This window comes from Harmonia axyridis, chromosome 1, assembly GCF_914767665.1.
Source record: "Harmonia axyridis chromosome 1, icHarAxyr1.1, whole genome shotgun sequence".
In the NCBI taxonomy this organism is placed as follows: domain Eukaryota; kingdom Metazoa; phylum Arthropoda; class Insecta; order Coleoptera; family Coccinellidae; genus Harmonia; species Harmonia axyridis.
The window spans coordinates 28025969-28041703 of NC_059501.1; the positions used below are offsets into that span (position 1 = coordinate 28025969).

At 30.5% G+C, this 15735-nt stretch overlaps 2 protein-coding genes across 2 annotated transcripts; one reads left to right on the forward strand and one right to left on the reverse strand.

Annotated features, from left to right (window-relative positions):
- Positions 1-1299: 1299 nt before the first annotated feature.
- LOC123676600 lies at positions 1300-9017 on the reverse strand. Its single transcript, XM_045612666.1, has 4 exons — positions 8908-9017; positions 8275-8519; positions 3704-3978; positions 1300-2177 (listed from the first exon to the last, which is right to left on the reverse strand). The coding sequence occupies exons 2-4, from the start codon at positions 8495-8497 to the stop codon at positions 1416-1418; spliced, it is 1260 nt and encodes a 419-aa protein (XP_045468622.1). The 5' UTR covers positions 8498-8519; positions 8908-9017; the 3' UTR covers positions 1300-1415.
- Positions 9018-9827: 810 nt separating this feature from the next.
- Positions 9828-14428, forward strand: LOC123676608. The gene is made up of 4 exons (XM_045612679.1): positions 9828-9982; positions 10404-10603; positions 12675-12946; positions 13439-14428. Exons 2-4 carry the CDS (start codon positions 10423-10425, stop codon positions 14186-14188), a joined length of 1203 nt encoding a protein of 400 aa, XP_045468635.1. The 5' UTR covers positions 9828-9982; positions 10404-10422; the 3' UTR covers positions 14189-14428.
- The last annotated feature ends 1307 nt before the right edge of the window (positions 14429-15735 follow it).

Genomic DNA, 15735 nt, shown 5'->3' on the forward strand with positions numbered 1-15735 from the left:
ATCAACGGCCATAAGAAAAATGATAATCCTTTTTTAGTAAAAAAAAGTAGAAAGTACCGACGTGAGTTCAGGAGCTTTTGAGCGTTTGTTCATTTATAAAACATTTGCGTCCTCGCGGAGACCACAGAAACGTATATAGTCACATATGTGTAATTGGGTAATTGATTTTGTCCTCAGTTAGTCGAACCTTATCATTTGAGACCATTCCAGGCTCAACTTTTTTAAAATATGGGACATTTTGATGAAACGATCTGTTCCGAGCGCTCAAAAGTGTACGACTTACAAAATTTGGTATTCAGTGTATCGAAAAAATAACATGACTTACTTGATTTAACTTTTTAGCCAATAATATGAAATTTGAGAATCCCTAAAACAGTTATTTATGACTATGATTTTGAAGTTTTATTATTCAGACTCAATTCATTAAAACCTTTAGAAAATAAGATTCTGTTAGAAACGAAAAATGTAGTGTAATGTAATTTATTTTGATATTTGAAGTGAGTTCGGCAATAGTCGATTCTAGGTAGATTTGTTCTTCTCTTTGAAGGATATGTCGAAGGATAGAACCTGCTTTTTAGTTGTTAGGTGGTTAGTTTTTTTTTTGGTACATCCGATAGTAGACAATCTTGACTATTAATTTCTGAACTATGATAAAAATAAGATTATTACGACAGTGAAATTCATACAGGGAAATTGATATTATGTTGAGAGAGTAAGAATCAATAACAATGCAGTAGCAATTGATGTAGAATTAATAAGAGTCTTAAAATTGAATTATATACCAATTAATTTTTATATATTCCTTCTCATAATTTTATTTGATTTGAATTAATTCTACTTTCTACTAATTGTACTTTTTTGACGAATGATTCAAGTTCATGCTTCCTTTCTTTTTGATTTATCAATATTTTTTATAAAAACTCTATAATTGAATACAAATACAAATTTATTTTGCAATAATTTGGATTTTTATATTTATTTTTGGGCATTCATTCTTCTTGTCTCTTTTTTTGAATCAATACGAGGATTCAATTTTTCCTTCTACGATTTTATATTTCATACCAACATATTTCAAAATTGTACTCAATTCAAGCATAAATTACAAGAGTTTATAGTATCTATAGGAAAACCACTGTAGAACTTTATTTAAATTCATGATGAATTTTCGATGTGATATTAATATTTTTCAATTTTTTTCAGTAAATTGCTACTCTGTATCTTTCTTTTTTTTTGAAAATTATGAATGAAATAATTTTTACGGATACGTACTCGAAATATAGATAATTAAAACGATATATAGATAGTACTATAATAATTTTTAATATAAAAATATTCGTATAATATTTTGTGGAATGTTTCAAATCAGAAAAAAAAAACCTCACAACGAACACATATAAAAATAGTTCAATAGCTGTTTACTTAGATTCTCTGAAGTATAACTGGGTGAGTTTAATCATTCTATCTTTTTGATCAGAGGTAATGTGCTTCATCCTTTCTTCGGATTTCATGCTTTCAAGACCTCCTAGATCGTTAAGTGTTTGGAAAACTGCTTCACTCCAATAGAAGGCTGGGGCTATCCATTGGGCCATCATAAAACCATAAATGCTGAACCTCTTCAACTCCTCGTTTATCCATTCATAAGTCAGTGGTTCTAACAGTTCATTGATCTCCATAACTGTCAATTTGTTGACGGTGGCATCGTAAATGAACTGGTGGAGATTGACAAGGTAGAAGTCGATGAGCTTTTGCTTCTTGTTGGTCAAGAAATCGCTGTCGATGTTCACGTATAGGAAGAAGCTGAGATCGTGAGCAGGGGAACTGTAGACGATATGCTGCCAGTCCAGCAGTGTTACCATATCTTTCCTGTACATCAGGTTATTGATCCAGACACTGCCGTGGTTGATGACTCTGATCGGAACGTCTTCCTCGATGATTTCCTTCTGACGTTGCCACGCGCTACTTCTCATTTGTTCCAACAACTCCATATGCTTGGTGGCTTCAGGAGTCTTGGCTTCTTCCAACACCTTCAGGATTGTAAAGAGAGCATTCGATTGCTTCTCTCCCAATGGCGTAGTCTCTTCGTCTGTATTTTTTTTAATGGACTTGACTAGATTATTGAACTTTTCTGGAGCCAGTTTATTCATGACTATGGATGCCGCGTGAAGTTTGGCCATTTCCTGCAAATAGAATCCAATGTAATCAGTAGACAATGGATTATACACTGTGTCCGTAAAGTATCGAACAAATTCATTTTTAGCTAAACAAACTATTTTAAGAAATAATCCTGAAACACGTCGATTTTTCATTTTAATTTACCGTATTTTGAAATAATAATCTAATATACAGGGTGAATTACTTTCGAGTAATGACGTCAGCGTCATTTTTTTAAATGGAACACCCCCATTTTGTCTCAATTTTCCGATGACTCTAGCTGCGCTGATTCCAAAAATGTATCACATGTTGATTCCAATTGGTACAGGGTGGACAAAAATATAATAGTTTCGTGTGTGCTCATAAAGTAACACATAACATACTTTATTAGTTAAATTAACAATATTATCAAAAATACTTATTGTCTAGCGGCAATTGGTTTGAATGTAACACCCTGTAGTTTGTTACATTTTTAGATTAATGAAAATGAGCTGTTTCCAAACATGTTTGGTACTTATGGTCTACCAGACCTAATATGGAAGAAATTATTTTTTATCAATTTAAAAAAAACATAGTCGTCTAGTTTTTTGTGAAATGTCATTCATTATTTGTTTAGTAATTTATTGGTGTTCAATGACAGTTTAGCACTACAATATTTTTGGTATTCGTGAATATTTTAAGTATTGCTCAGATTTAATTTATTATTTTTGTCCACCCTGTACAAATTGGATTCAATATGTGATACATTTTTGGAATCAGCTCAGCTAGAGTAATCGGAAATGGGGGTGTTCCATTAAAAAAAAAATGACGGTGACGTCATTACTCGAAAGTAATTCACCCTGTATATTAGGTTATTGTTTTAAAATACGGTAAATTGAAATAAAAAATTGACGTGTTCCAGGATTATTTCTTAAAGAAGTCTGTTCAGTTAAAAATGAATTTGTTCCATACTTTACGGACACAGTGTAGGTATACAATATAAAACTTGAAATATGCAAAAAAAATGGTTTCAATATAGTTTTGCTTTTCAAAGTTTGTATTTGAAAAGAATTTGATTCTTGAAGAAATATTGAACAAACTAACTGAATAAGTAAAGTTATTTCAGTCTCTCAACAACACCTCGTTACACTGTCGCAAAATGTATACAAGTTTTATGTAATTAACAACGAATATGTTCTATTGCAGCCTATCATTTTAGGGGGTAGCAATTGTCATAAGTGTCCGGCAATGGATGTCGAGTTGTCTAAAGTTATCCCGAAGAAAATTAAAAAAAATTGAGCTTTATACTTTATCGATTGCTCAGAAAGACTGTCTCTAGGGCTGTAGAAGAAGCGAAAAAATCCAAAAACCTGATTTTTGTAACTTTTGACCTTAAATTTCAATAGTCGGGGTCTCTCTACCATATATAGGTTTTGAGACAACTTTTAGAATATCCATATACAAGTTTATAGCTGGGTATCTTAAATTCCGAGATAATACTTGTAGTAGCTACTTTTTACTAAGATGACTGGAATATACTTCTACTGTTCGTTAACTGATGTAGATGTCTTACCGTGATGCTTGACCATAACTGGTTCCATTCTACTGCAAGCTTCTTGTTGATGTTTTTGAAAGATTTCCTACCCATATCTTCCAAAACGATGCTGTTCTCGTCACCACCGTAGAATTCAGGTACGCGAAGAGGACTTCCGACGATATTGCCCAATGTTGGAATAACTTGCTCGTATGCAAAGATTTCATTGGTGAAAGCTGTTCCAGCATTCATCAAATCCTCAAGTTCTTTGGCAGATGGTCTACTTTTGACTATGACAGAGAATGGGACTTCAGCTGCAGAACAAAAGAGAATTCTTTGAGAACTGAAGAAAAGGATTATTTTCAATAATAAACATTTGGTTCGAGGAGGAAAACTTTTAACCTCCTCTCAAATTTTCATACTTTTGGAATATACAGGGTAAGCCACGAGGAACTGTGCAGGGTGGGGCAAATTGGACAGTTTTGAATGGGGAGTCCTATTTATATACTAGATAGACGGAGACCGATGTCAGTGTCTGAGAGCGAATTTTCTTGAGAAAATCATTGGCGAAAACCGAAACTCCATATCTATAATCGTCACATAGTTACAGGGTGTTTTTCGAAAATGTTCATTTTAGAAATATTGCTGTAATTTTTTTTCTGTTGGAAATTCTTCATTTCTGTAAAAACCGTCTCATAGCAACTTTTTACGTCGAATTCAATGACGTTAATTCAATTTTCTGCAAACTGATATTTCATGAGATATCGCTATGAGATTTTTTTTCGAATGGGACACCACGTATATTTCTATATATTTCGATAGAGGAGAAAAGTACCATTCCAAAAATATATCATGATCGATATTTTTCTGAAGTCATTTTTGAAGTCCCAGCAGGTGGCTAAAGGTCCATAGTTCAAAGTCCATAGACTTTGAAAGAAAAAATCATTGCAATATCTCATGAAATATCAGTTTGCGAAAAATTCAATCAACGTCATTGAATTCTACGTAAAAAGTTGATACGAGAAGGTTTTTCAGAAGTCAGAATTGAAAAATTTTCAACAGAAGAAAAGTTCAAAATGAGTTTCTCACGAAAATTGGTTTTCGTCTATCTAGTATAGAAATAGGACTTCCCATTCCAATATGGTCCAAATATGGCCCACCCTGTACATATTTTTACCACATATCAAGACTACTCAGATTAACCCCAAAAATTTCGATCCTGTGTAACTTTTGAACGGTTATCGCGAATCGATTGAAATTTTCGGGGAATATTGTCTTCAAGTAGATATGTTTATGAACAACCATATTCAGAATTCTGAAAATCCAGGTCCGAGTGTAAACATTTTGGTGGCTTTTGTCTTGCGCAAATGTTTCACCGTGTGTATGGATTTTTCAATATTTGATAGGGAATATTCAAATCATAGAACCTAATTGGAAAAGAAAACTGCCAAAAATATTTTTTCAACTTTAACTTAATTTCAGTTTTTATTTTCGTTTAGCATATAATGATGATTCTTTTCATTGAATTCACTATAAAAAACTGAAATATAAGAGTCATATCTACACATATTTTTATAATTAAGTCCAGGACCAGTTTGTGAAATTTTTCCAGAGTGAATTTGTTCTTAAGATTGGAATAACCTGTTATAATAAATAAATTATTAGCTGAAAAATTCCCAAAATGTCGTTATTATCGATGCCTTCGCCATTCAATCTTTATTTCCTGAAAAAATTCACTCAATTTATTGTTCAAATACTAACAATAATTTGAATGAATAAAATCGTTTTGACGATCATCCTGAATGTTTTCGATGGTTTAAAACGTCACAAAATTCTTCACTCATAACTTCGGTGTAGCTCATTCAATTTTGATGAAATTTTTAGTGCGGTACAAAATGAAGGAGTACCTTCAATAATTCTAACACTTTTTCCAAAAAACAGGGTTGTTATTGTGATAATTTCAGATTCACTGTGTTGAATGGAAAACACCTTGTACATTAGGTTTCCAAAACTTCTCTATCTGTTTCAGATTCTACCATAGTGCAGGTGTTTTTGATTTTTTTGGCACACCTAGGTTTCTTGGAAATTTCACTCGAGAGCTGAGGGAATATTCTGACCTGGTAGTGACGCTTTTTCGTCCAATAATGCAACGCTGTTCCAAACTTCTACACAATAGTTATTTCAAACTCGAAATTCATATTTAATTGCACATATTTTGAATGAAATCATTTAACTCTATATACCTAATTTAAAAAAAAACAATCTCAGAAAACTGAAAGTGATTTAATTGAAAACACCTGAAAAATGACTCATTATGGTAGAATCTGAAACGGATAGAAAATTTTTGGAAACGAAATGTATTGAATATGTTTTTTCAACCTGCACAATTAATCTGAAATTATCACAATTCAACCCTATTTCATGAAAAAGTTGAAATTATTTAATATACCCTTACATATTAAGTTACTAAGATGAAAATTTCATCCAAATTGAAAGAGCCATACTAAAGTTATTGATTGAAGTTGAATCGGTCGAATCGAAGAAATTGCCCTGTTCGCTGAAAATTCAATTACCGTCATTGAATTCTACCTAAAAGTGGCTGCTACAATAATGTTTTTACAAAAATAAAATATTTTCAACAGATAAATGTTACAGAAAATTTCATAAAAATGCTGTACTATGTGTAAATATGACTCTTATTTTATTTTTATACTGAATTCAATGAAAAAATCATCATTTCATGCTAAGCGAAAATAAAAACTGAAATTCATTTTTAAATCCTACACTAGAATTTAGAAAAATATTTTTGCCAGTTTTTTTTTCCAATTACGTACTATGATTCGAATATTTCTTATTAAACATTGAAAAAACTATACAAACGGTGAAACTTTTGCGAAAGACAAAAATCATCACAATGTTCAACCTCAGACCAGGATTTTCAGAATTCTGAAAACAATATACCCTGAAAATTTCAATCGATTCGTGACAACCGTTGAAAAGTTTTACAGGATCGAAGTTTTCGAAATTTGCTATGATTGTTGATTGTACCGAATACAATATTTTTTACCGCAGGATTGTAGCTTAAATAGATTGAATGCTTTTTTCACTTAACAATTCGATTTTTTTCAATAATCTTTGGATTTGGAATCTTCGAAATAGAAAGTAATAATAAACTATTTAAATAATGAATGATATAATTTAAAACACTGGTTTGAAGATTCGGTAGAATGTGGCAGATAGATTCTGATATACTGATTGTTTCTGCCTATATCTACTCGAAATTTTGTACGAATATTTTTGGCATTATTTCAAGTAGAATTGATTCAAGTGCTAATTTTATCATTTGGTATCATTTGCGATTATTACAATGAATGAATACATTGAATTAATGTAATATTTGAAGTACCTGCATAAGTTCACAGAAGGTATGCGAAAACATCAGAATATGTGAAAAATTCACACATTGATTTACCAAATGAAAATCCTATAAAGAAAAAATCATCACAAAATAAAGAATTCTTTTGATTCAATTCTTACAAAGTATTTCAAAATTCAGTGTGAAGATTTCACGTCCGTATTTTTAAATATAAAATATTTATATTTATATAAGATATTTATATTATATTTATATTTTTAAAAAATGTTTCTGTATATCTACAGATCTGAAGATCGTTGAAGTTCCAAGATTTGAAATATAGGTTTAGATTTTAATTCACATCATTTAGTATGCCGAGTGATTGTACAAATTTCCTTCAGACATGTGCCCTAACTATTTTCTCTTCCGCGACACATTGTGTTGAAGATTGAAAAAACAACTTTTTTCGCAAAAAATGCGACTCAAAACAAACATACTGCTTGTTGGAATTCTAATGTTTCGTGCATGTTTCAAAAATTTTCAGTTAGAGTAGACAAAGAAGTTATTTGATATAGCGCCGTTCACAATATGAACGTCACTGAAATTTCTTTATTATTCTTCTTGATCGAGCTCTAAACATCACCATTTTCCAGAAAATTAGAATCAACCATTTTAAGATTTGATTTCTCTTGAAATGGAATATTTGAAAATTAACGGATGATTATTTGAAACTTATGGAAGTTGAAACAAAAAGAAAATTAAATAAGATTATCAAAATGAATAAATAAGCAGTTATTTTATTTTCCTAAATTCCAACAACTTTAAAACTTTGTGTGATGGAATTCAAATTTATAGGATCCATGTTTGCAGGAATTTGTTCTTACAGATTCAGTGTTTTTACGTCATGTTGCAGTTCATTTTACAAGTTTAGGATCATTGGAATCACATGGCCAATTTGTATCAAGCCAACGTTTCGTCTATAAATTTAGGCCGACAGAGAAAAACAAACACTATAGGTAAAGTTCTGTTACCTACTTTTTACATATTTTTCACTTTATACCTATCTTGTTCGTTTTTCTCTGTAGCCTGATAAAGTCTAAATATATAGACGAAACGTTGGCTTAGTCCAAATTGGTCGCCTGATGTCAATGAACCTAACCCTGTAAATTGAACTGCAATTTGTTCTTATATTAATAAATAACATCTGTTAATACATCTTGTCTAAAAAAAGAGAATTATATGATGGAATTCTTACTTTCATCATCATTAAGGGTGTAGGTAAAGGTGACCCTCCATGCGTCTGAAGTGAAGTTAGTTCCTTTCTCTGATGCGGGCTCTACTTTAGATTCCTTGATAGTAACCTTATCCTTATTCCAATGTTCCTTCAAGTTTTTTTCCAATAACTTTTTATGTAAGTTACCTTGTTTATCTACGATTGCCTTTTCAACATCTTTTTTGCTACCATTTGTATCGGCCATTTTTGAACTATTTTACACCAAACTAGAAAAATAAAAGTTATTTTGAGGAAGGAAGTATGTCAAGTTGTAATTAATCACAGATGGATGCAACGAAAAATATAAATAAAATTTTTTTCATGAACTAATTTCTATGTATATTTGTATGTAGCTTCAAAATGATTATTGAAATAAGTTTTTTCAATTGATAGGAACAACAAACCGGATGGAGCAGAAAATTTAAAATATGAAAAGAAACCACAAAATTCCTTCTGCAAGTATTGAAATCAAAATTATAAAATGAGATTCTTAATAACTTCTTAAAAAGTTAAATTCCGAATATAATTACTTATTCGAATTCAATATCAATTCCATATGATCAATTGAATTTGTTATGATGAGATTTATTATAAAATAAGTGAAAATTTTCTTACCAAATACACTGGACGTCCAGACAAACACAGGACAACGATTGTGAGTAGAATGAACAGTGTTATTCAAATTTGTAGAAGGAAGTCCAACATGATGCTAAAAACATGTTACTCATTTTTTATAGCGTTTTTATATTTCGTTTGAATGTCTTTCGATGCCATATTGAGTGCTGATATCGAAATACTTGAATTATTTTGTAAAAATATAATATTTTATGATGTTATTTATAATTTTTAATATTACTAAAAATACTTGAATATTGAGTAGGCAAATAAAACTATTTCCTTCTTTTTTTCTTAATGTTATCTGCATCAATTGAAGTGAGCGAAAATAATTTTTACTGTAATATAACCCGTTTAAATTCATATTTATCAATTCGATAAATTATATTATTGAATCAGCATATTGTTTATAATTTAATCTTTGATATTATTTAGAACCAGAAATACATGTAAAAATTAAAATGATTCAATAATAATAATAAAAGAGTTTATTCATGAAAATACATTCAATAAACTCTAATAATGAATATAATGATCAATTATTGTAATGTCTTACAAATAATACTTGATGAACATAATAAATACTTGTTTAGATTATTATTTATTTATTTGTTTATATGTTGTATATTCGTTTATGAACAAATTATCACATATTCTCATGATAGTTGAATTGAATACATACATGAATATAAAATTTGAAATTTTTTTATTCAGTATTGGTTTTAATTGATTTTGATGTGATGTATATGCTTATAAAAATTGATTCGAATGCAAGAATAAACTATTGATTTTTCATTTCAATACTCAAAACATATACGATAAGTTTAGTACAAATGAATTAATTTAAGAATAATAATCCTTATGAATTTTGTGAATTACAATTAAATAACGTTTAATGGTGATATTTTCAACAATATCTTGGGAAATATATGTAGACGATATGTAGTATTGTTTTATCGATTCTTCACAGCCTGCTCAGTTGCTTATCTGCTTTTTTCTTTTTTTTTGTCTTGATCTTCAATGTTTCGAAAATAAAAGCGGTTCATTCTTGTGTGGTCCAGTGTTGTCTTTTGTGGTAAGGAAATGATTTTTCCTCAATATTATGAATCATTGCTTTTTGAATTTTGCCAAAGAAATAATTAGAAACACGAATCGATGAAGCTAATTTTTAAAATTTTTTTGGGAACAAAGGAAAAAGTTTTTTTTTCAAGTTGAATCTACTTTCAAATTAAATTTTTCACTTTCATTCGTAAAATAATAAAAGTTTATAATGAAACAGTACTGATAATATGTAAAAAGATAGAGTTAGAACATATACACATATATTTTTTCATCATCAAATGAGAGACAGATTCATAAAACTTTCTTAAAATCGAATACTGTATTTTATTCTGATTAAATTATAATCAATAGCTCAAAGAAGTTTTATCCAACAATAAGCAGTCAGAGAAGGTACCAATGAGAATTTTTATGTTATTTACTTGTATTATTTTCAGTTGAATCAATTAAAGCAAAATGGCAACCGTTGTTTCGAAAGGGGTGTGCAATATAAATGCATTGTCGAAAGTCGTTTGTAATTTCTTGAAGAAGGAAGTAAAAATAACGAACCCTTCACTTGAACCAGCGGTTCCTAAGGGTGGCAACTTCGTATCAGATGCTTGGAGGGTGACATTTGTCATCAAAGATCAGGAGAAGAGTGAGTTATATTCCATTTTTATCTAGCAGAAATTGAAGGACCCCAATTAGAAAAATAAAACAAGATTTGAAATCATATCTATAATAATAATAATAATAATAATGTTTATTCAACATGAATAAACATTATGAGTTATCTATGAAGAAGAACTTTTAATTCAACTCCGTTTTCGATAATGATTTTGAAAATAACGTAAGGGGGGCAAGGGTGGGCTCGCTCCCCTCTCACTAAATTTTTGCTGACTCCCCTCAAAGTTCGCATGAATAAAAAATACAATATGAATTTAACTAGATGGAGACTCTTGAAAAATTTTGGCCCCTCTTTGGACCTCCCCCTATTTATGAAAGTTGAGTCGTCCCTGGGAATATGCGTTTAAGAAATAAGTTATTGAAATATAATTATTTATCGTCAAGAATCCTATACAGACAAATATTTTATATAGTTATATTTAAACCCAGTTCATCACAACATAATTTAAATTTGTTGAAAATTCTGTTTGTATAATTTATTTGAATATAAAACCGTCACTTTCCTCTTTAACTCACTTCTAACAATCGAAAAATCCGAAAATTTATTATATTATCTCTGCTTGTTGGGCCTTAATTTGATGTAAGAATGCCTAAATATTAAATAAGATTGAATTTTATTGGACAAGACTTGAATGCTTGGACAAATGGTATTTTGTTTGAAATGAGAATCAAGTAGGTATGCAATTTTTCTTCAATTCTCAACAATTTTACAGTTGAAATATTATATGTTAGATCATCCTTACCTATTCGTTTCTACTTATATGATTTCATGATCTGAAGTTTTTTAGATTTTTAAAAATTTCAATCCCTAATTTTTAACCCTTTAAAATCATGAATCCGGTTTTCGAGCTACAATTGATCTCCTGTTGAATTGAATAAAAATTACCAAAAATATTTGATCACATTTAGTTACCGTGGTGGCAAAACATGTTTTCAATTTCAAATTTCATTATTATGTGTTGCCGAGGTTATGATAAATAATTTTTTTTAATAATTTGCTCAATTTTTCCTTTAAAATTTTGAAAGTGAAAAATAAAAATTTTCAAGCGAATAGTTTTTATTATAATCGAGAAATCCTTAGGACGGCAAAAGAACAAATTTTGATTTATTTATTTTCGTTAATGAAATTTTTACAGTTTACGTTTTGTAATATTCAGAATCCAAATATCAAAGTAAACAATTCGTTCTTCAGCTGCCCAGAAACTAAAACTATAAGAGCTTTTTCGAAATAAATTTGGTACAAAATTAATTGTTATACCGTATTGATCGTCCAAACTACGGATAATAACTATCCATAAATTTTTGAGACACCGTGAAGAAGAACACGTTTCGACCTCAATAAAAGAAGAAGAAGAAATTTTTGAAGCAATATTAAAAAAAAAAATTTTTTTTTAATTTTCTCGAGGATATAAGGAAAATATTAATTACTATGATGTTACTCAGACAATATTTTAATCGCTGAATCCTAGCACTCATAGTTTCGGAGTTGTGAATTTTAAAACACTTCTTTCTGAATACGTAAGGTATTTCCTTCCCAAATAATATGACTGACATTTGAAGAAAGCGGCAAATGATATTACCTACCTAATGAATTTTTGTTGATTGGACAAAGAATTTTATAAGAATTAGTGGAACAAAATTTTTGGCTATTCGAAAAAGTTACTTAATGTTCTTTTCTGAAGAAGAGTCTGGAAAATGATGATTGATCGATATTATTTTCGAGAAAGAAAAAAATATGTCCAAAATGACTCACTGTAGGTATATTGAAATATTTATTATTCATTTCTATCTTATAGAATATCACAGAAAAAGTGTATTATAAAAAATAGATTATGTATGGAAATATACATAAATTCGACAATTTGATCTTCAAAATTACATAACTCCAAAACTATTGGGGCTAGTAGATACATGGATTCTATACATTCACAAACTAGAAGTTTAGGGAATTAGTTGGCAATGTAATAACCTCTCATCAAATCTATTTCATAGAGAAATATGAACATGAGGTCTTGTTGATATTATTTTCTGTTATTTTGCAGGCACTAATGCTAGTATTATCGTGAAAACAAAGCCAGCTGATGAGATGCTCGACAAACTCATGCACACAGACATCGCTTTCAAAAATGAAATTTTGGCTTATGAGAAAATCATTCCATCTTTAAACAAACATGTCTGCAGCCCTATACGTGTACCACAGTATCTTCATGGTGATCTTACCAACATCGTTCTAGAAGATATGAATGTGAGCGGTTTCCAGACTCTCAATAAAAAATTTGCCATCGAGTGGAACCAAGTTTGGTCTCCAATTCAGGTTTGTATTTTTCCATCTGAATCCTTTTCGGGTGGCCATTCCCCGAACAGATCGCTCATTTTATTAATAATTTTCAAAACAGTGTTGTTATGTTCAAGTTTCAAACATCTGAATTTTAATTGTGCTTCTTATGTGTTATGGTGTGTCTATGTAAAAAAGTGTTTGATAATTTAAAATAATACTGTAATGCTAAAGTTTCAAACATCTAAATTATTATTGTATTTCATGTTGTGCATTTCAAAGTCCTGATGAAGACATAAAAATAAAGTTGAAACTAGTTATCCTCTTTTCCAAAAGCTGGTATTGTGAGAAAAATCCTTGACCATAAGCATGTGAGAATTCACTCAATTTTAATTTGATGTTCACCTCAGTAACCTGAGTAACGTGGAAGGAATATGTATCACTAAGTGTTGACTGTTGATTATGCTAAAAATCGGTATCAAAGAAAAATAATGTACAAAGACTCTATTTTCCATCATGAATATTTTTCAGGAGATGGCCAAGCTTCACGCAGCCTCCATCTGCATGCAACATTTGAATAAGCAAAGCTTTGATTGTTTGAAGGATCAAATTAGTGAAATTCCATTCCCAGATACTTCTTCTCTTGGTGAGAGACAAGCTAGTGTTTTGGATACTATCCAGGGCGTCCTCAAGGAGAAAGGCGAAGATATGAAGTTTGTCCAAATGGTGGAAAACTTAAAGAAAAATGCTTGGCGGGACCAGAGGGAAATAATCGAGCAAGAGGTGGACATCAGAGTAATCAACCATGGAAGCTTTTGGATCAACAACACCGTGTTTAAAAAAGACCTAGCTACACTTCTAGACTTCCAGCATATCGTCTACAGCACCCCAGCGAACGACCTTAGTTACTTCATGTATGTCAACTTGGATCCTAGGTTCTTCTCGAATAACAGGAGGAACCTCCTACTTTTTTACCTCATGAATTTGCACTCGAACATCACCGATAGACTTGGAGTTGCCCAGTCAACTGACATAATCGAACCTTTGAACTACTTGTGGATAGATAGAGAGTTCAGAAGATGCAGCCTTTACGCTTACATGATGGCACAGTGGATTATGCCAGTGTTTTATTGGAGTGATGCCGTCTTCAGACAGCTTGAATCAAAGGGAGGACTGGAAAATATGTCGATACCTGAAAGGTTGTCTTATCTTACCCCAGAACAAAAAGACAGAATCATAAAGCTTACGAAACTTTTCGTTCAGGAGACCCTCAGGGATTAATTCACAAATAATATAAAATTGTCTATTTGCTGCTATTCGTTTTTTTATTTTTTTAATTTTTATTGATGTTTGGAGGAGAATCGGAATAATCTTCGAGTTTTTATCATTATTTTTATAAGAATGAAGTTATAATATAATATAAAGCTTGTGAAGTCATAATTTTACAGATATCCTTCTTTAGGTTATTTTAAATGTAACACTCGAAGTTTAGTATACGAGAAATATATTCTCGTAATTCAACCGTTTTTCAATAACTAACCCCAATTGAATGTGATTTTTTTTAAATTTTAAATGAACCTCAATCTTATGGCATTATATGAAAACTGAAGATAAATTAAAAATAAATTGTCGACAGTTGATTTCTTCTTAAAAAAAAAAAACTGAGGAGTGAGTTTCATCTGATTTGAGTGTGATGAAATAAATGATATTGTGTTAGATTCGATTCCATTCCAAGCGAAACGAATTTACAATTCGAAAAAGATAAATGTGCATCACATGAAAGTTCCATTTTCATTTTATATTTTCTTGGCATTAATTACACCCTTTCCGCAAATAACCAAAAAAAAATTCACTAAATATATTCTGTATATGGTTTGAAAGGTTTTTTGATCAGAAAAACTTTTTGCCATGTTAATTTTGACTGTACAGGGTGGGCAAATTTCGATGTTTTAGCACTACAACTTTTAAACCAGAGGTGATAGACGAAATCTGATACCCACTTCTCGATCTCTTTTTCTGAGAAACTGTCAAGGGTAGTATTCATTTTTGGCCACCTTCTTTTGTTTTCGAGTTATAAGCGAAAATTGGAAAAATGGCGATATCGAAAAACATTCATATCTCTGTTGATATTGATGATAGAGCTCTGAAATTCAAACATTATACAGGCACTTTTTACGTAGAATCCAGTGGCGTACTCGTCTTTTCAAAAGGGTTTTTAATTACGAAGCTATGACCCAAAGTTATGTTTTTTCAAATGGGAACACTAGATTTTTGAGTCATTTTCTAAAAGCTTGATTTTTCCTGATTTCAAAAATATATAACATCGTATGATTCGAATTAATATAAATAATAGAAAATGGCCAAAAACTTCTTTTCACCTAAGAGTCAATATTTCTATGGTTTCAACTGTTGATGAACACAGAAAAATTGAGCTTTCTACAACAAGACCAGTGTCCTTCCGTCAATCTGATTATTTCTATGCTTTTCACTTATTTCTACAAAATTCGAATCTAGATATGTTTTATAAATTTTTTATCTAAAAATTGATTTGAAAATAACGGAGAAACCACAAGGTCGAATTTTTCAATCGAAAGAGTTGTATTGAGATGCATGTATCAGGAGATTATTCACATAGGCAGGGCCGTCGAGAGCTTCGGCGGGCCCCGGTACAAACCAAAAATACGGGCCCCCCGATGGTGTTACTTAACCGTATAATCGGTATAATAAGATTAGGATATATGCCTTCTGAAATCAAAATCATTGAACATTGTAATTTTTTTAATGTAGAAGAAATTAGGGAAGGAAAAATAAAAGTTTATCATATTTTT

What these genes read in the sequence shown, in the direction of transcription:
- LOC123676600 (XM_045612666.1), bottom strand. Translation starts at nt 8,497, where the DNA reads ATGGCCGATACAAATGGTAGCAAAAAAGATGTTGAAAAGGCAATCGTA. An exon ending in CACCCTTAATGATGATGAAA is followed by an intron (nt 3,979 to 8,274) that starts GTAAGAATTCCA and finishes TTTGTTCTGCAG; the next exon opens with CTGAAGTCCCATTCTCTGTC. An exon ending in AGTTATGGTCAAGCATCACG is followed by an intron (nt 2,178 to 3,703) that starts GTAAGACATCTA and finishes TTCTATTTGCAG; the next exon opens with GAAATGGCCAAACTTCACGC.
- LOC123676608 (XM_045612679.1), top strand. Translation starts at nt 10,423, where the DNA reads ATGGCAACCGTTGTTTCGAAAGGGGTGTGCAATATAAATGCATTGTCG. An exon ending in CATCAAAGATCAGGAGAAGA is followed by an intron (nt 10,604 to 12,674) that starts GTGAGTTATATT and finishes GTTATTTTGCAG; the next exon opens with GCACTAATGCTAGTATTATC. An exon ending in AAGTTTGGTCTCCAATTCAG is followed by an intron (nt 12,947 to 13,438) that starts GTTTGTATTTTT and finishes AATATTTTTCAG; the next exon opens with GAGATGGCCAAGCTTCACGC.